General features: G+C 37.3%; 1 protein-coding gene across 2 annotated transcripts; it reads left to right on the top strand.

Annotated features, from left to right (window-relative positions):
* Positions 1–317: 317 nt before the first annotated feature.
* On the top strand, positions 318–17,832 carry map3k7 (mitogen-activated protein kinase kinase kinase 7). 2 transcript variants are annotated; one of them, XM_058755654.1, is made up of 17 exons: positions 318–1,065; positions 1,447–1,557; positions 1,694–1,759; positions 1,915–1,960; positions 3,048–3,186; positions 4,607–4,731; positions 6,017–6,145; positions 6,227–6,357; positions 6,468–6,549; positions 7,651–7,757; positions 7,846–7,996; positions 8,635–8,715; positions 12,348–12,415; positions 13,441–13,504; positions 14,078–14,139; positions 14,697–14,812; positions 15,884–17,832. In XM_058755654.1, the coding sequence occupies exons 1-17, from the start codon at positions 979–981 to the stop codon at positions 16,062–16,064; spliced, it is 1,746 nt and encodes a 581-aa protein (XP_058611637.1). In that variant the 5' UTR covers positions 318–978; the 3' UTR covers positions 16,065–17,832. The 2 variants fall into 2 exon arrangements, with proteins under 2 accessions (XP_058611637.1, XP_058611638.1); XM_058755655.1 differs by lacking the exon at positions 8,635–8,715 and having other exon boundaries at positions 321–1,065.
* The last annotated feature ends 1,880 nt before the right edge of the window (positions 17,833–19,712 follow it).

Below are 19,712 nucleotides of genomic sequence, written 5' to 3'. Positions count from 1 at the left end.
GCACAGATTAATAAATATATATATATATATATATATTCCTGTTTTGTCCCAATACTCAATAAGTTCTATGTAAGATATGTATTGCTTAAATAAGAAAATTTTTGCAGGCCTCCGTGCATGGTGTTACCTGGTGCAGTAAAGATGCTACTCAGTAATGTAATTGATCCATTTTTGTCTTCTCATTAGAAACACACCTCCAAATAAATATTATAACATGACGAATCCCCTGTTATAACGACTGGAAATGATTTTGGCAGGCCTTGCTCGACTCCAGTCTTGGAGACGTTTCAGTTGGCAAGGACTAGAGGGGGCACAATACAAGAGAGCGCACACTTCCTGGAGCCTAAACAACCCCCGCAGAAAACAAGAAAAACAAACGAGCCCATGGAGGCGAGAGCTGTAAAGTTCTAGTCCCGCGTCCGATGGCTCGGATGGTTTGTCCTGGTTAACGGGACACGTAAAAGCAGATTTTATCGAGCGGGATCATCGGGTACACAGAAAGGCCGATGTGCGGAGAGGCAGCGGCGGTGTGGAGTGAGCGCTGCGCGGAGGAGAGATCCATCGACCGCACCAGCGCGAGCCAACAAGCGGCCTAGCGCTAACACGCAACAGCCGGCGCTTTTATGTCGATGGGATACCCTTAAGTGTACTTCACAGAGACCCTAGGGCGTATTCCCCCCTTCTGAATGACAACAATTTTCCGTCGTTTGGCATGTCTGACATACTTTAATCTGGTTCGGAGCCTCTTAGCCGCCTGGCTAACGGATTAGATTGACAGGTTAGCTCGTTAGCCGCTAAACAAGTTTTTAAAGTGACTTATCATACACGTATATCTGTGTAATGCAGACCGTGTCGAGGGAAGAGGCTCTCCAGCTTCCGTTTTTATTCTGAAAGCGTTCGGTTGTGAAGTCTGAAGAGTTTTAGGACTATAAAGTCTGTTGTTTGTGTATTAATGATTAGCTGGCTAACGAGCTAGCGATGTCTATGTTCTCCGCCGAAATGCTGGAAACACCACCCGTGTACCCGTTTGAGGAGATAGACTATGCTGATATTGAGGTGGAAGAGGTGAGTGGTGTGATAAGCAGGTGATAAAGTTAATAAACACTGACAGGAGCGTGGACATGTCCTGCAAACGTTCCCTCGATAGCTAACGTTAATACTTTCAGTGGGACATTTGACATTGTATATCAGTACACATAACCTAATTTTTAACTTCATTTGTTATGTTTTTCATAGTTTTTGTTAAGGCACACTGTGTTTGAAGTACTAATACTTGTGTTCTGTTGAATTATGTCTTTGCAGTTTGTTTTATGAAACACATTTACACTGTTCTAGGTGTTATTCTGTGTTATGTTTTCCTATGGACTCTTTGTTTAGAAATGTTTTGCACTGCTGTGATGTGCGCTTTCATTCAGTGTAAAGTTCTCTTACATGTGTGTTGTGTAGGTGGTGGGCAGAGGAGCATTTGGTGTTGTGTGCAAGGCCAAGTGGAAAGGTAGAGATGTGGCCATCAAGACAATAGAGAGTGAATCGGAGAGAAATGCCTTCATTGTTGAGGTACTATCGTATTCTGTTTCACTTGTTCACATTAGTGACTGTAGTCAGAAACAATAAATTGTGCATAAACAGACATTTGGTCTATTTTATTTCAAAAAAGCAATTGATTGAGTCTTCTGTATTCTCTCTTCTCCAGCTTCGCCAGTTGTCCCGTGTAAATCATCCCAACATTGTGAAGCTGTATGGTTCCTGCAGTAACCCCGTAAGTCTCTACAACATGTTGTGATTTAGTAGATTTTGATTGCGAGACCATGAAGCTTGATGTTGAAGTGTTTGCTATAGTCAAACAATTTATATATAATTTTTTTGTTCTTGTGAAAAGAAACTTGAAATTAGGTTGCTGATCTTTTACTGCAGGTATGTCTGGTGATGGAATACGCAGAGGGGGGTTCATTGTATAATGGTAAGTTTTTAGTAAATTATTTGCAACATTTTATTCACACAGTAGCTTTATATGATCTTTTGAAAACGTGCACAGAATTATTTATATCAAAATCATCTAGAGTGGTAGCAAATATCTAAAATCCTTTGTGAATCAACAGAAAAAAAAGACACAATGTTTGTCAATATAAGTACTCTACCATTCAAAAGTTTGGAGTTAATAATATATTTTTTAAATGTTTATGGATTAAATTGATTAAAAGTGATAGTAAAGACATTATAAAAAATAAATTAATAGTAAAAAATTTATCATGAATAAATGCTGTTACTTTGAAATTTATATTCATCAAAGAATCTGTAAAACATTGTATAACATTCTCTGCAAACATATTAAGCAACACAACTGTTGTCAACATTGATAATAATAAGAAATGTATAATAATAAGCTCCAAATCAGCATATTACTGCTGAAAATGCAGTCTTGTCATGGCAGAAATAAAATACATTTTAAAATAGAATAGAATAAAAAAGTTATTTTAAATTGTAATAACATTTCACAATATTTCAGTTTTTACTGTATTTTGAATAAATGCAGCTTTGGTGAGCATAAGAGACTTCTTTCAAAAGAAAGACCCGAACCCAAACTCATGAATGGTAGAGTATGGTTTTAAATCAGGGTCCCACTAGGGAGGGGGTCTTGGCAAACACTTTTTGGCTTATTAAAAAGTATGCTTATTTTTTGGCTGCCATATTAGGTTTGCCTTTATAAAGGTACATAAAGGGACTAAATAAATTAAAATTGTCACTTAAAAACTTTGCATCCAATTTTGTACTTTGATGTGCAAAATACTCTTTGGCGTTTATATACAAATTTGCATACATGCTCAAAGAATCACAAGAGATTCTGTTATGCAGTATTTTTCATGGTACAGTTTTAAATGTCCTTTACTTAAATATTTCAAAAATAGTCGGTTAGAAATTGCTCCCTAACCTCGGGACTATAGTAAGTTCTTCTCAGTGTCCAAGCTCATGAGGCTGTTCCACAACTGAGTGAGTGAATGTTTTAGCGTGTATGTGTGCTTGTGTTTATGGCTATTCTGTGTTGACAGTGCTGCACGGTGCAGAGCCCCTTCCTCACTACACTGCATCTCATGCGATGAGCTGGTGCCTGCAGTGTTCTCAGGGGGTCTCGTATCTCCACGGCATGAAACCAAAAGCTCTCATTCACAGGGATCTCAAACCTCCCAAGTATGCACCTCCATCATTTCTCTCTCATTACACTGTCTTGCGTCATGTCACTGGAAAACATTGAAAATTCCTTTTTCTCCTCACCTGTATGCTTGTTACAGTTAGTTATTGTTGTCTAAGGTTTCCAGGTCCATAAAGATTTGTTTTTGCTATTATTCAAGGGTCTTAAACGCACCCAATTACATTTAGTATTGCCTGACCACTTGTGATCAAATCCCCTGAGATTAATACCAGGTGTAAATAGACCGTTTGTTTTCACTCTACATGTGTCGATGTGTTTTTTGACTGTGATGGAAACATTACTGGATCATTCAGGGCTGCCATTAATCATAAATGCTGTCCGGTCCAGGTGTCAGAGGGTGTATGTTCTGGAGTCTTACGCTGCATCACTTACATCGTGGCAGCGAATGGTGTTGTCCAGGCCAGGGCTGGTTATTTATGAGGCTCTGTTTGTAAAAAGCCCTGGCAGCACACCATGGAAATGGTCAGCTGGCTTCTCTCCCAGACACTGAGAATGAAGTTCTTGGGAAGAACTGGGTTATTACTAACATTTGATATATTACAGCTCACTAAAGCTGGCATCAAACCCCCATGAACCGTTCAGAAGTGCTTAAACTGCGTTTAATAGGACTAAAGCGCAGTTGGTGACTTGTTAACTGCCATCTGTATACCTCCATTTCTACTCAAAATATTGTAGCAGTTGTAGAAGTATATTTTTAAAAAGATGTGGATAATCTTTGTTCTCATGCTGGAAAGCTTGGGGTGAGAACAATTTTTTATTTATTTTTTTACTTTCTGGTCAACTGAGATAAGAAATGTTTCTTAAACAAATCAGCATAATAGAAGGTTTCTGAAGGATCACGTGATGCTGATGATTGGAGTAATATCTGCTGAAAATCACAGGAACAACACAGAAATGAATTACAAATATATACATTTTAAGTATATGTTCAAATATAAAATAGTTATTTTAAGTTGTATTAATAATTCACAGAATTACTGTTTTTACTGTGTTTTTGATCAAATAAATTCAGCTGTGGTGGGCATCTTTTAAAAGAGGTTTCTTTCATAATCAACCCAACAAAAAAAATGAATTCTGTTAATGATAATGAATTCTCCAAAGCAACTTACAAATTAGGGGAATTGCAAGAAATGTATAATATAAAAGCCAACAATATTAACAATGCCAGAAAATAAAGATGTTAGTATGAATGGGAATGCAAACAACTGAATAGACTAAGCAAAAAAAAAAAAAAAAAAAAAGTTGCAGAATTTGTCATAATTTGGTGAATTAATCTGAGACCACTTTTGCCATAGTATTCCCATGATGCCTAAAAATGCTGTCTGTGAGTTTGCTACATGTTTTTCTTCTTCCTGGAGATATCTTTGTTTATGTCTTTTGTATATTTTTTGCTCCTAGTCTGCTCCTGGTTGCTGGAGGTACTGTGCTGAAGATCTGTGACTTCGGGACAGCATGTGACATCCAGACACACATGACTAATAACAAGGGAAGCGCAGCCTGGATGGCCCCAGAGGTGTTTGAAGGCAAGATCCAGGAACTATCTAAAAACTTTTGTTCAGTTTTGCACAGCCATTGGCTTATAAATGGGCTGTTTTTTATTTTGATTTTTTTTTCTCAGATGATTTTAATGGCAAAACTTACTTGTTCTTCTTCTCACTTTTTTCCTGTTTCTCATTAATTGACTTCTCATAGGCCATTTCAGTCTTCGCTATCACTCATACAAATATTTCCCCAAAACCAGAGTTGGTGGACGTTCCTGGTCTAGATGATGGATGAAACCATTATAATTTAATGCATGCTTTCGCAATCAACCGGTAATGGGTTTCAATTTTACCAAACACGTTCAGGGGCACTCGGCTGTCAGGGGGGTCGGAGGAAACATCAATTAGGAGCAGGCTGTTATCTTGTTTGTTTGGGGAGGAGCAGAAATCCCATGTTATTACTCCACTAGCAATGCCAGCAGAGGAGACGCTGCACTGCTCATTTGCCGCACTGACAACAGTATTATCAGAAGACCCGAGCAAGGCAGCTAAAGACATACTAGTGCGAGGCGCTGTAATTTAAGAATAATAAGAGCAGCAATTAAGGCTCTCCAGGGCAGCATGAGAGGAAATTAGCTCATCTGTTTAAAAAGGGCCGACAAGATAAAGGCTCCCCCACCCAGGATGGCAGAAAATGAGCTTATGGGAAATAGCTTTCATTCTTTGTTCTATGGTACCATTTGAATCAATATTATTTGGGGCAGCTTGATGCAAATGTCAACCAGACCATAGAATAATTAATTACTTGCCAAAGGAGCCAGACCCCTTGAAAGTAGTTCATTTAGTTCTATAATTTACTGTTCAACATCTATAATTGTTCAAATTAAATGTAAGGAAATTTCATTGTTCATCTTGTGCTCAACAAGACTACGTTTTATTTGATCGAACAGCATTTATTAGAAATCAAAATGTCAGTTTTGATCCATGTAATGCATCCTTACTGAATTTAAGTGTTAATTTCTTTCAAAAAAAAAAATCTTACTGACCTTAAACCTTTGTACAGTAGTGACAAATAACTTGCTGTACTCATCCATGTCAATAATCCTTTATGCATTATAAAAAATGGTATATGTTAATAATACAATAATAATTCTCTTTAACATGAAACATTTAAAAAAAAAACTTTTTTGTGTAATCACAGAAATACCCAATAGCTTTGAAGCATATAAATATTTTTTTCAGAATAAAGGCTTATCTAAAATGTGGACCTAAATCAGGAAATTATGAACATGTGAAGGTAATTACTCTCTGTATGATTGTGCTGCAGGCAGTAACTACAGTGAGAAGTGTGACGTGTTCAGTTGGGGTATTATTCTCTGGGAGGTGATCACACGCCGGAAGCCCTTTGATGAAATCGGTGGCCCTGCTTTCCGCATCATGTGGGCTGTGCACCGTGGTAAGTTTTACATTTGCCCCATTTGAGACTCTTTGTCTTTTGGTTCAAGATTAGAAGCTTCAATCATCTTTCTTTCTGTAGGCACGCGTCCACCTCTCATTAAGAACCTACCGAAGCCTATAGAGAGTCTGATGACTCGTTGCTGGTCCAAAGACCCATCGCAGCGGCCTTCCATGGAGGAGATAGTGAAGATTATGAGCCACCTTATGAGGGTAACGCTGCACCGCCAGCATGCCTGGCAAATCATCCCAGTGTTCCTGACTGTCTATTCTGCATCTTATTCAGCCTCTTCAGTCTAATCCCTCTCTCCCCCCCCCTCTAGTATTTCCCAGGATCAGAAGAGCCTCTTCAGTACCCTTATCAGTATTCAGATGAAGGCCAGAGTAACTCTGCAGCCAGCACAGGTACAGAATAACATAATAGGTTTGAATAATAAATACTTGTTTATGGCCATTTCATTTTATTTTGTTCAAATCATTTTTGGATGGTGTGGGTGAGAAAACAAATGGTTTAGATGCTTTGACTAAATTCTTCCAGACTGTTACACTACCAAAAGTTTGAGGTCAGTAAATTGTTTATTTTTAATAGACCATTATTGAATTTATTCAGCCAGAATGCAATAAACTGATCAAAAGGAACAGTAAAAGGTTTTACATTGTTATAAATGATTTTTATTTCAAATAAATGCTGTTATTTTGTGTTACATTCAAAGAACCCTGAAAAACATAGTTTTCACAAAAATATTAAGGAGCACAACTGTTCTCTATTGAGTAGCACAACTCAAATGTGTTAGGAAATCTTTTCTAGAGCACCAAATTAGCATATTAGAATGATTTCTGAAGGTCAATGTGACACTAAAGACTAGAGTAATGGCTGCTGAAATAAAGTCTAAAATATATTCAAATAGAAAAGTTATTTTAAATTGTAATAGTATTTGTGACCCTGGACCACAAAACCAGTCATAAGGGTAAAAAAATTTTAAATCGTCCACCGAATAAATAAGCTTTCCAGTGATGTATGGTTTGGTAGAACAGGGCAGTATTTGGACGAGATGAAACAATTTGAAATTCTGCCTTTAAAGTTGTCCAAATGAAGTTCTTAGCAATGCATATTCCTAATCAAAAGTTAAGTTTTGATATATTTATGGTAGGAAATTTACCAAATATCTTTATGGGACATGATCTTTACTTAATATCCTAATGAATTTTGGCATAAAAGAAAAATAAATAATTTTGACCCATACAGTGTATTGCTGGCTATTGCTACAAATATACCCATGCTGCTTATGACTGGTTTTGTGGTCCAGGGTCACATTTCACAATATTTTTTACTATATTTTTGATCAAATAAAGCCTTACAACAAAATTTTAAAATCTTACTGCCCCAAAACCTTTTTAATCACAGGGTACTGTATATAGGTTTGTTGTTGTTTTGGATAATTTTAGAAGGGTACAGAAGTCCAACTTAAAGTTTGTAAATTTAAATAACATATCTCTCTAATCCAGGCTCATATATAGACTACACGTGTACCAGCAACAAGAACGATATGAACATGGAGCACACCAACTCCCCTGGCAGCAACGACACCATCAAGTTCCCATATAAACCAAAGGTAGCACATCGATAGTCTACATAACCACACAAAGACAGTGTCCGCTAAGAAAGCTCAGAAGTTGAATCGGTATTTGTGTATGTTTCAGGGCGACCCGTTAAGGCCTGGTCACCCTCTCTCCAGAGGGGGCAGTGTAGAGAGTCTTTCCGGCAGACCACATTGTCTGGCTTCCTCCGACAGCAAACGAATGAGCACCGATCTCTCCGAACTGGAGCACAGATTGCCCTTTGCTCCCACAGGTAACATTTTCCTCCTCAGTGCTAAAGCTTCATTCCTTGCCAGAAATTCATTAAGAGACCAATGACATTTCTACATTCATACATACAAGTCAGTTTTATTTACCATTGATTTATTAATGTGGAGTTTTTTCTCTTTTGCAGTAGACACAAATATTTATATATTGACATTAACTCCACACCTTTCTATTCCTGTTATCAGTTTTGTCCTCAGGTTGACATGTTAACAAAGAACACACACCACTAACAGTGTCCCTTTTATAGACATTGACCTCACTTTTCTGTATTTGCACTGGCTGAATAGTGCATACACTAGTACCCAGTGTACCGCTGATCTCAGCCAGTGCGCCCAAACACACATCAGACACAAAGAGCTGCATGGCATCTCCATTCCTCTTTTGATCTGTCCTTCTGCAGTCACTCGTTCCAGCAGGCTTCCCGCCTCTGCACGGATGTATGCTTTGTGTACGTGTTTGTATGTGTGTTGCATGTATGTTCTAATGCAGCTGAAGAATGGAGCGACATCCCTTACCCAGTCTGCCTTGCTGTCTGCATCACCCTTTCTCTGTCTCAGTACACAACATTGTCTGCATGCCTGTGTTTGTCGCTACATGCGCGTGTCTGTATGTGTGTTTTTGCAGCACGTCCACAATTTAAGCGAGGTCACCGTAAAACGGCATCACATGGCACCATTCTGGACATTCCCAAGATCATCGTCACAGGTACCGGGAGTCCAGGCGCTCCCATCAAACAACTTCTGATCAGAGAAGGGAGTCACTGTGACGCACAAGCACGCATTGGTTGTTACTCCAGAATGTCTCATATCCCCCGTTACTCTGACTTAATGGAAAAAAAGTAGAAAAAGAACATTAACGTATGATCATTATCCAGACACTTGCATACACATACATTTGTGTTATGGAGATGCATGTCGCAGTGATGTGTAATTACTACTGTGGTAGAAACTCTTGATCGGGGTCATAACCTTATGGTTAGTTTAAACCGTATTGAAGCCGTATACTCCAGTTGATCTACTGAAAAAAGTTTGCTATCCTGTGGATTGTGCAGTACCATTTGCTACTTAATTATTTCAAACAATTTAAGGTTACGCTTTATTTTAAGGTGTTCTTGTTACAGTGTAATTATACATTTAAGTACTGAGTAATATTAATTAACTACATGTACTTACTGTGTGGTTGGTGTTAAGATTAGGGTTTGGATTAAATTTTATCCTAAATTTTAAATCTGTATGCAGTCATCACAAATGACTAGAAATTCATTAGTCAGAAAGTGTGGCATAAATAATACAGAACTAATTGGCTTGATTTGTGCATGCTGGGAAATAATGCAGTGATGATCAATTAAAAATGACTGAGTCAAAACGGTTTCATCACCCCTGCTCTAAATGATTATTAGATTAGTGTTTGATTCTTTGTGTCTTTTGTATTTAAATCCAAAAGCAATCGCTTACATTTTGTATATTGATCTTATATCCAGCAAATATTTTCAGCTAATCTTTCCAACAAGTGTTTTTTGTGTCAGATTTGATGGCGTATAGTGTCACTTGGAGTAACAACCATTCCAATCTCTTCTTTCTCTCTCTCTCTTTGCTCTTTTTGATTGTAGTGAACTGCGGGCAATGGTTTTCACACCCCATCCTCATGACTGCTTCTGCCTCTTCTCTTACCACAAGAGGCACCTTGTTAATTCAATTTTTGTTTTTTGTTTTTTTTTTTAAATCAAGAAAATCCCATAAGCAGTGATTTAAAGTGATTCACTTGATCAGCATGTGTGGTGAATGAGATGGGGGTGTGGATTGATTGGCTGCCTCAGTCTTCCTGTTTGGCTTTGTAGCAGGTGAAGGGATCAGCCAGTGTTTGTGTGTCTCTCTCTCTCTCAGTGGTCATACACTAGCTCGCCCTTGTCTCGCCTGCAGAAAGGATATCACCAAATGCTCTGCTTTTTGTTCTTCCCTTCTCCATACACACGTTCATTAACTCGTTCATTAATTCGGTGGATGTGGTTGTGATAAATCTCCTTCACATTGAGGGTCATCGCTATTATTATCTTAATCATCCCTAATAAAGCTGAAGGAAAATGGGACATTGAAGGATTGCAGAGTAGGGGAAAAGGAGTTGCATGATGAAGAGGTTATTAATTTGGTATAACAATGAGAAAATCTGATTTGCATCAGAATTGTATCCATCCTGCATGCAAGACCTGTCAATCATTTTTTGTTATTCTCATAATCATTTTGACATGGAATTGACCTCATCAGTGACAATCATTATTAATAATAAAAGAGTGTTAAGGGCATATTCATTATAGTTTTTTTTTTTTTTTTCTGCCATTTTTGTTGTGAATATTTTATTTTTATTTTTTAATTGAGTTCTTCAATGGGCTGATATCATTGCTTAAGAGAGATTACATCTATATTAAAGCAATATTACTGGTTAAATGCAAATTAGGGTCTATCAGCAGTATATCTGTAGGTCTGACATACAGCTGATGAATACAGACAATCATTTTGACTCGTCTTTCATGTTTTAAAATGCATTTAAATTGATAATCTTATAAGCCATGCCATGCAGAACCTGGCAGCCTTTTTAGTATTTTTTTAAGTTATTGTTTTAATTGGCTTAATTATATATAAAGATATATATCAATTTTTAAAAAAAAGTGTGCATCAGATAGAAGTTGGCATTTGTATCACGGTGCATCGTTTCTAACATATTTGCATTAGTAACAATGGTTTATTTATATATAATTATTAGTGGATGTGCTATACTGTTATTATTTAAAAAGTGACCAATAATTTGTGATCAATATTTTATATGTAGATTGAATTCTCCTCTCTAAACTGTTTCTCAAGCGCCTTCTCTCACCACTGCTGCTATATGAATATGACGTATCACAACACTACAGAGACCGAGGCATTAGAAGTCAGAAGGCATTTAAGTTAATTTATGATTCTATAATTATAATTCTGCTAAGTCTGTCTACACCAAAGAAATAAAATTGAGCTGTCTGTGCCCTATTGAATTGCATAGCATCATATTTTTTTCCATTGAATCAAATCAAATAGGATCGCTCTGCATCGTAATAGGAGTGAATCGTATCACATCTCATTGGTAGCTGCTTCATTTGCATCTTTAATGTATCGTTGGCTATGCGTCGCGATGTGTGTCACATCGGCCTCAAGTTATGGAGATGCACATCCCTTACATATAAATATAACACACATTTTATATGTGTGTGTATATATATATATATATATATATATATATATATATATTTTTTTTTTTTTTTTTTTATATATATATATAGGAGTTAAGAAATGTTCTGTATAGTTGTCTGCATTATCCTTTTGAGGTAGGGCTAGTTTTCTAGATGGTTACCAACACATTTGCTTTACAACAATTTTGCTTTACAAATAGTTAAATCACATTCCCTCATTGTATCATTGGGAGAATATAAACTGAAAATAAAAGGGTTTACTTTTTTAAGGTTGGCATGACTTTAGTTGAAAGGTTGGATGCAACTTTGCATAGATCAGGTTAGTAAACGACTGTCACACCTGTCTTATGCCAACTTGTAATACTATAGTTAAACTTTTAAAACCGTGAATGGTTTCTATTTTAAATTTTATTTACTTCATTGTTTCCTTACACTGCAGGATGAATTTATTTACTTTTAATTAGTCAACCTGCCACAGATGTTTGTAGAGCTTCAGTTGTATTTAACCTGGAATATTCCTCCTAAACATTTGCATCATGTATTTTTCTGTAAATCATATTTAGTAAGTCACAGTCCATCGTTAATGGTTGTATTTCATTTCTGCTGGTACTATTCTAGATGCTCAAATTATAGTTTGCCTACAACAAGATTTGTTTGTGTTTGTTTATAGGCTTTAGTAAACTTGTGTAATCTTCTAATAGTCATGATTGAGAGTACAGCTCCTATCATCATTGCTGCTTCATGTTCTATAAATACAAACTCATTAACTTCCAAACCAAAAAAAAACAAAACGGTCATCACTCTATGATAGGAGCTGTCCAATCAGTGCAGGCCAAACTGCCCGTGTGATTCTGTAGGTGTGGTCTACTGATTTTGGGGTAAGGTGTGTGTGTGTTTGTGTGTGTTTTGCTGGGATGGCCTTGTGAGGGGTTGGTCACGTGAAGACCACGTTAGAGGAGATGCTGTCATGGTAGTGAGTTGGGGATTTAATCAGTGCAGCTGTCTGAGTGTCACATCCCTCTTGCTCCAGCCCCGGGGCGAGGGCTCATGCACTACAAATAAAACTTATCAGATTCCTCTTTTCTTTCCCTTCTCTTTCTTTCGTCTCTTTTTCCAGCAACCTGTGAGCCTCATAGACGCAGTTCAGTGCAGGACCTTCCTGCCATTGGTACGGACTCCAGTCAGGTAGGATGCTTCAGTTTTACACTTTCAGTGGTGCAATGTTTAAGGAACTGGGAAGAGTTTAGATGCGACAAACAATCTTTACAATAGCGTTTTTGCAGCCAGGTAACTAAACGCTGTTCCATGTCTTCTGTGAAATAAACACACTCACACCTGATTATGCACTGGGAGGACACAATAGTTTATCAAATAAAAAAGAAAGAATGTGAGATCTGCTTTGTAAGAGAAGACGGAGGAGTTGAGGGTCTAGAATTTCCCCAGGGGGCTTTTGAACGGTCAAATCCTAACATCATCTAGCTCTCTTCCTTCACACTTGTCCTCAGTGCTCTTGGGAAAACAGTAGAGTTCATCCAAACTTTAGGCAGTTGATTGAGTTTCTTTCATTTCTTGATTTTAATTTATTTATTTTTTAATTTAAGTACTGCATTTTCATGTACTTTTTTTTTTCTAGATGGGTAAATTCCATTCATTTGTAAACAACTTTGTACTAGTAATAATACACTGACGATAATACATTTTAAGGCTTTTAAAAATGTTTTTATCTCAGCAAGGCTGTATTTATTTAATCAAAAACGTTATTTTGTAAAATATTACAGTAAAAACAGTAATATTGTGAAATATTTGTACAATTTAAAATAACTGTTTTCTAGTTTAATGTATTTTAAAATGCCATTTATTGCTGTGATGGCAAAGCTGAATACCAAGAAATATTAATGTAAGTTATAATTTCCTCTCTGAGTGTGTGAAAAGAATTAAAATTCCAGGTAAGGCCCTCAGTAGTAGACCTTAGGTTTTTAAAATGAATTGTAAGGGTGTTGCACACATGATCGCATGATTGTAAATAGCAATATTGCTTCCTTAAGGTGACCATCATATGCATGCTTTGATAAGAATCTTTTATGAAAGGATCCGTAGCATCTTCCTGCAGTGTTTTTCAAAAGCCTTTGGAATCTACAATATTTTATTGTCAATATTAAAATTGTACCTTTTTTTTATATATAGCTGACATATTGTTTGACCAATTACAGGATAGTAGGAACAACAGCAGATCATCCAGTCCCAGTGTGAGGATGATTACGCCAGACAGGACAGGTAGAGTCTACAGTTTTCCTCCTAAGCATCAAACACTCACAGACACACACGCATCTACATTTAAAAATGGATTGTATAAATGCTTAATAACTGGTTACCAGCTGGGGTTATAGTTGGTGCATTATTATATGGCAGCTTTCTGTACGTTTGAAATTACATCATTGCAGATTGTGACATTTTGTAAAGATATTTCGGATCACACTGCTTATGTTCCCTCAGTGTGACCTCAAAGTTCACGTCCTCGGTGTGTTTGTGTGTAAATCAGTATCAGTGACAGTAAACGGCTCAGACAGAGCGGCAGATGTTACGTAAGCGTTATCAATGATTTAAGACTCTTTTCTGTCTGACAGTCACAGTCCTGGACTGAGATGAGACTCTGCTGAACTCTCACTCTCTTTCTGTAGATTACCAGAGTTTACTATCAGCATTACACAACAAACTAAAAAACACTTATGTTGCGTAGGAGGCTGCTTCAGATCCACTTCAGGTCCAAATATTATAAATAACCAGATGGAATAAATCAGATCTTCTGTCCTCGATTCATGGTTTTCTGATGTTTCCTCATTCTTGTAGACACCAATGGCTCAGATAACTCCATCCCCATGGCCTACCTGACCCTGGACCATCAGTTACAGGTACACACTTCTAGGTTGAGGTATCAGAGAGAAAATTGTAGCTGTGAACGATATAATATTCAGAATCTGGTATGATTTTGGCCACCGAAAAATAGACTAAAATGTAAAATTCTGAAATACTACACATTTAAATGTAGCATTTTCTGTTACAGTTTTCAGCCCAGTCTGTCCAGAATTCACAATTTGATTTTCAGACAGGAATTTTCATTTTGGTGCATCACTAATTGTGAAGTATGACTGCACATGCATGGAAACTGTTTAGTCTATATCTGTGGTCTGGATGGTTTTGTTTCCAGGGTGCTGTGGTATCCCTCCTCTCAGGAAAAAATTCCCAAGATGTAAAAACAGCCCTCTAATTGAATCAAGTCTGGGTTACAGTTTTAATGCTATTTATATGGTGTAATTCAGTTATAAATACATGGCAGCTAATTGAGAGTGAGGCATTTTGATACTTTTGGAGTTCAGGCCATGCCTGGTATAAATATGTCACTTTTGCATTTCAGATTAATTAGGCAAAAGCGGTGAAATTTGATGAATGAATCTGTGTTTGTTTGCAGCCTCTAGCCCCATGTCCAAACTCCAAAGAATCAATGGCAGTGTTTGAGCAGCACTGTAAGATGGCACAGGAGTACCTGAAGGTGCAGACAGAGATCGCTCTTCTCATACAGAGGAAGTAAGTGAGGAATCTGAATCTAGTTATTAGTTTGTACAATATAAACCTGGGTCCTTTTGGTTATTATTGTTAACCAAAACTATTAAACACGTCTTAATAATTAAAATATAAATATTAGATTGTTTGAGTTGAGCACTGAAATTATTAATGGGAAATAAATAACTAAACAACTAAAATAAAAATAAACCTAAATGGTAACAAAAATATGTACAAATGTACATAACAAAATTACTAAAAATAAATGATAATATAACAGCTTTTTTTAAATATAAACTTTAATTGTATATAAATAATTATTCCATATATAAGTGAGATTTCACAATTTTTGATACTAATTCTAATATCGCAGCAATAATTACTATGAGAAAGGTTTCACTGTTATTTTAAAAAGTTAAATGTGTAATCTATTAAATATTCAAATAATTCATATAATTATTTAAATATTTATACTACTACTAATAATAATTCTTATTCAATTTCTAAAATAAATATTTTAAAATTTGAATCAAATTGTTTATATAATCTTTGTTTCAAATATGGTGAAAAGCATTTTTTACTTATGTTGTTTGATTTTGCTCCTCCTGAAAATAAATCGTTCCAAACCTGTATGAATTTCTTTCTTCTGCAGAACACACAAGAATATATTTTGAAGAATGTTGGTAACCAAACAGTTTTTGTTCCCATTGATTTCCATATTCGTATTTTTGACCATACAGTGGAGTTCAGTGGGAACCGAAACGGTTTAAATAAAGGGATAGTCCAACCAAACAAATAAAAAAGAAAACGGGGATGATACAAATAGCCTAAAACAATTGAATAAAGATACTTATGTTTGGCCTAAAAGCATTGCAAGTAGCTAACAGGTGTAGACATTCAAAAATACATACAGCGCTATCATGTAAAATTAAACTGTTGTTTTATATTACACTATTGCAACAGTTGTTGTTCAAACTGTATTAGTTACTGTCAAATGGTGTGTGTGGTAAAGCAGAATCCTGTACTACAGATACTAAAACAACAATACCAGTATAAACTAGATAAAAGGGTCTTCTCTAATGTGCATCTCTACAGGAATGAGCTGATAGAAGAGCTGGACCAGGACGAGAAGGATCAGCAGAACGCGTGTCGCCTCGCTCAGGAGCACAAGAAGCTCCTAGAGGAGAACAAGAGCCTGTCTACCTACTACCAGCAGTGCAAAAAGCAACTGGAGCTGATCCGAGCGCAGCAGCAAAAGAGACAGGGCACCTCATGAACCCCTTTCATTATGAAACAGCGCTAGACTGACTCTATAATCACAGTCCCCGTTATCTTATCCTCCCCAATCCAAACATTGGGGTGGTTTATATCTATAGTTTGGCCCAGAAACCCTTGAAATCTGCCTGTTAAAGCACCCCACACCGGCCGCCCATGCCCCTATGCACCCATGAAATCTGTGAAGATGGTAACCGAATGAAATGTCCTCCACAGTTCAAGCGACCGTGGGTCATTTCCCTGCGCTCAACTGCACAAGCATGCTGCATTGCATGTGCCCGTGAATCCAACAGGATATGCAATAGCAGGGCCACAATTAAAGCCAGGTGGGTGTAAAACACAGACTGTTGGCCGCTGATAAACACACGCAGTCCTTCAGAGATCTACAAGTCTAAACGAGCCAGCAAATGCATTTTATTTTCAAAAGAGGGCTTTTAAGTATAGAGATGTTTAAAAGGAGGATGTAAAATGAGGTCTTTTGGAATGTGACGTTTTTCCCCTTCCTCGAACATCCCAGAATTCCCTGTGGGGGTTGCCTCATTCCTCTCGATTAGGTCTTGGTCCTTGAGAATGTGAAAGCAAAGTTACATACGAAAGCTAATTATATCATTTTAAATTTAGATTTTTATTTCGTTGCATTCACTTTGCGTGTACTTTCATTTTAACCCCTTTTTATGCAAAAAAAGTGCTGTAGATGTTTCCTTTTTTTGATTTGTCTGCCCTAAAAAGTGTTATAATGTGTCGATTGAAATCGGGGGATGTATCTTACATATGCCTTGCATGTCGACCTTGTGTTTATGGACAAACAAGGGACGATCTGTGTGTATGTGCGGCCAATCCGCTTCCTTTAACATCCCGTTTTAAAACCATCGCTCTAAGAGAACGAAACAAATGGACTTGAGTGTATGTGATTGTGAGTACAAACATTTTAATCATGACTTCAGTATTCTTGTGTTTCTTTGCTTTATCTGTGTATGGTAATTTATCCAGGGTTTTCAGAGATCCGCTTCATAGTTTTTGTTGCAAGTGTGGGAAAGACGCTCTTTCTCTGAGCTTGATTTATGTATTTTTAGTTCACATGATGCCTTAGAGTTGAATCGCTTGCATTTTACTTGACTTGTATTGTTGCTTCACGGCAACGAGACAGCTCACACATGGCACGCTTAATGCAATTAGGAGTTTAGAAACGTGAGTGAGTGTTTGCAACATGAATGAAATCAAGAGCGGCCAGATTGTGGTCTGGTCTGAATGATCTTGTCAATATGCTGCAGAAATCATGAAATTATGATAAGGGCAGTCGACCCACTCTGGTTCCTTTTAGTTCAGTTCCTCGTTCTTACCACTAGTTTTACATCCCTGTACTTCATTTAAGAGAAATCAGAGCCGTATTGTTACATTAGGTTTGAGATTCTTTTAGATGTCACACTTTGTTTACTTTGTTGCCCCCAGCACAACTCAACCCACATTTTTGCACAATCCCACCATTACTGGTTCTTGAAGAATGCTCACTGTACCGTGAAAATCTTGAGCAGGGTAAAGACACATTTGGATGTTCAAGATCTTCAAGTGAGTTCTCTGCAAATCTTTTTGTTTAAGAAGTGAAGTGGTGTATTTTTTATTTTATTTTATTTTTTTTCTTAGAGTTCAATGTTCATAATAAGTTTCTGTACTATGTGCTGTAAATAAGATGTCTGATTTCTTAAGCTGTTGGGAACGGGAATACACAGGTGAAGGTCGCATCTTGAAATAAATCAAACAGGTAAACATGCCTCGGGACTCTCTGTGCTGTTTCTGGTCTTCACTTATAAACAGTTCACTTATGAATTTTTTCTTTCTTTTATAATTAACTAATATTTTATTCAATAGTACAATAAAAGATTGTTTTAATTATTAATTTGTTACATTTATATAGCGCTTTTCTGGGTACTCAAAGCACTTTACATGAAAGAGGGAATCTCCTCAACCACCACCAGTGTGCAGCATCCACCTAGATGATGTGACGGCAGCCATATTGCGCCAGAACGCCCACCACACACCAGCTTAACTGATATTTTATTCAGTAAAAGATTGTTTTCAAGAATACTCGGTCTACTCTTAGTATCTTGGGCTTGACTGAGACCTGGATTCGTCCAGAAGACTCCGCAACCCCTGCTGTTCTCTCTAACAACTTCCCTTTCTCTCACACCTCCCGTCAGGTTTGGAAGAGACTTGTCTTCTCATTTCTAATAATTGTAAATACTCAACCCACTCTTCCCTGTGCAATAAAAATTACTTTGAGTTTCATGCTATTATGGTAACAGCTCCTGTTAAACGCCATATTGTAATAATTTATCGCCTTCCTGGTCAACTGGGCACTTTTATATAGCTGTATGGGCTGCTGTCCTCATTCTCTGTGGATGGCAGTCCACTTGTAGTCTTTGGTGACTTCGAAATCCAGCTTTATTCGATCTCAAATGGCTTACCACCACAAGCACTAACAAATCAGGCAACCAGCTTGACTTATTTTACACATGCAATTGTATCACAGACAGCATTTGGTAAAACCTCTAGACATCTTTGCTCATTTCTTTATTACATTTAACCTAAATATCACTACCTGTGTGCCACCAATTCCTCTACCAGTTACTTTTAGGCAAAACCTACGCTCCCTTTCACCCTTCCATCTTTCCTCTGTAGTGTCATCCTCTCTTCCCTCACCCACCCATTTCTCATCTGGATGTAAATACAGCAACTGACACTTTATGATCCACTTTAACTTCTTGTCAAGACAATATCTGTCTAGACAGGCCAGTGCATACTACCCCTTCTAACATAAAAAGTTGCCCCATGTATCATCATCATCTTCACTCTATTTTGCTGAGCAGTCTTTTGGGTGGCTCACCAATGTACTAGATTTCTCTAATACAAAAAAGTAGGCTTGAATAAATTTTTGTGGGGAGAAGAATTTGTTGAAGATGGTAGTGTAGCAGTTCTTCAATAACGATGTTAGCATGTCTTCCTTCAAACAATCTTAACCCTTGTATGAATCCTAGCTTCTTCCAAAGTTCTGTCTGTGGGATAGAATTTTATACCTGAAGACAAAAGGGCTAGAAACAGTACTGTTAGGACCTTCCCGCTGGACATCCTGCAATCTACAAGACGTTCCTTTGTTATTCTACTGGAATGGACCATTTGTTTCACACCTTTATAGACACAGTTACATTATTTCTTTCACAGAATGACCAACTGAAATTTAACCAATCAGGTTTCAGCAGCTGCCATTCAACTAAGACTGCTTTGCTGTCAGTCATTGTAGCCCTGCAGATAGTGCAAGCTGATTCCAAAACATCAGTTCTTATTCTGTTGGATCTATCTGCCACTTTTGACCCTGTGAATCTTATCCTGTCTACCATCACCGGATCTGCACTCCACTGGTTTGAATCTTATCTCACAGGTAGGTCTTTCAGGGTTTCCTGGGGAGTAGAGGTATCCAAAGAACACCAACTGGTCACAGGGTTTCCTCTGGGATCAGTTCTTGGACCCATCCTCTTCACTATATACACTCCATCACTGGGACCCCATTATACAAGCACATGGTTTCTCTATCATTCATTTCAACCAGACAATCCAATCGTAGCTGCATGGATCTCAGGCTGCCTGGCAAACATCT

The sequence above is a fragment of the Onychostoma macrolepis genome, chromosome 20, assembly GCF_012432095.1.
Source record: "Onychostoma macrolepis isolate SWU-2019 chromosome 20, ASM1243209v1, whole genome shotgun sequence".
NCBI classification, from domain to species: domain Eukaryota; kingdom Metazoa; phylum Chordata; class Actinopteri; order Cypriniformes; family Cyprinidae; genus Onychostoma; species Onychostoma macrolepis.
This window is presented reverse-complemented; position numbering and strand designations above follow the sequence as displayed.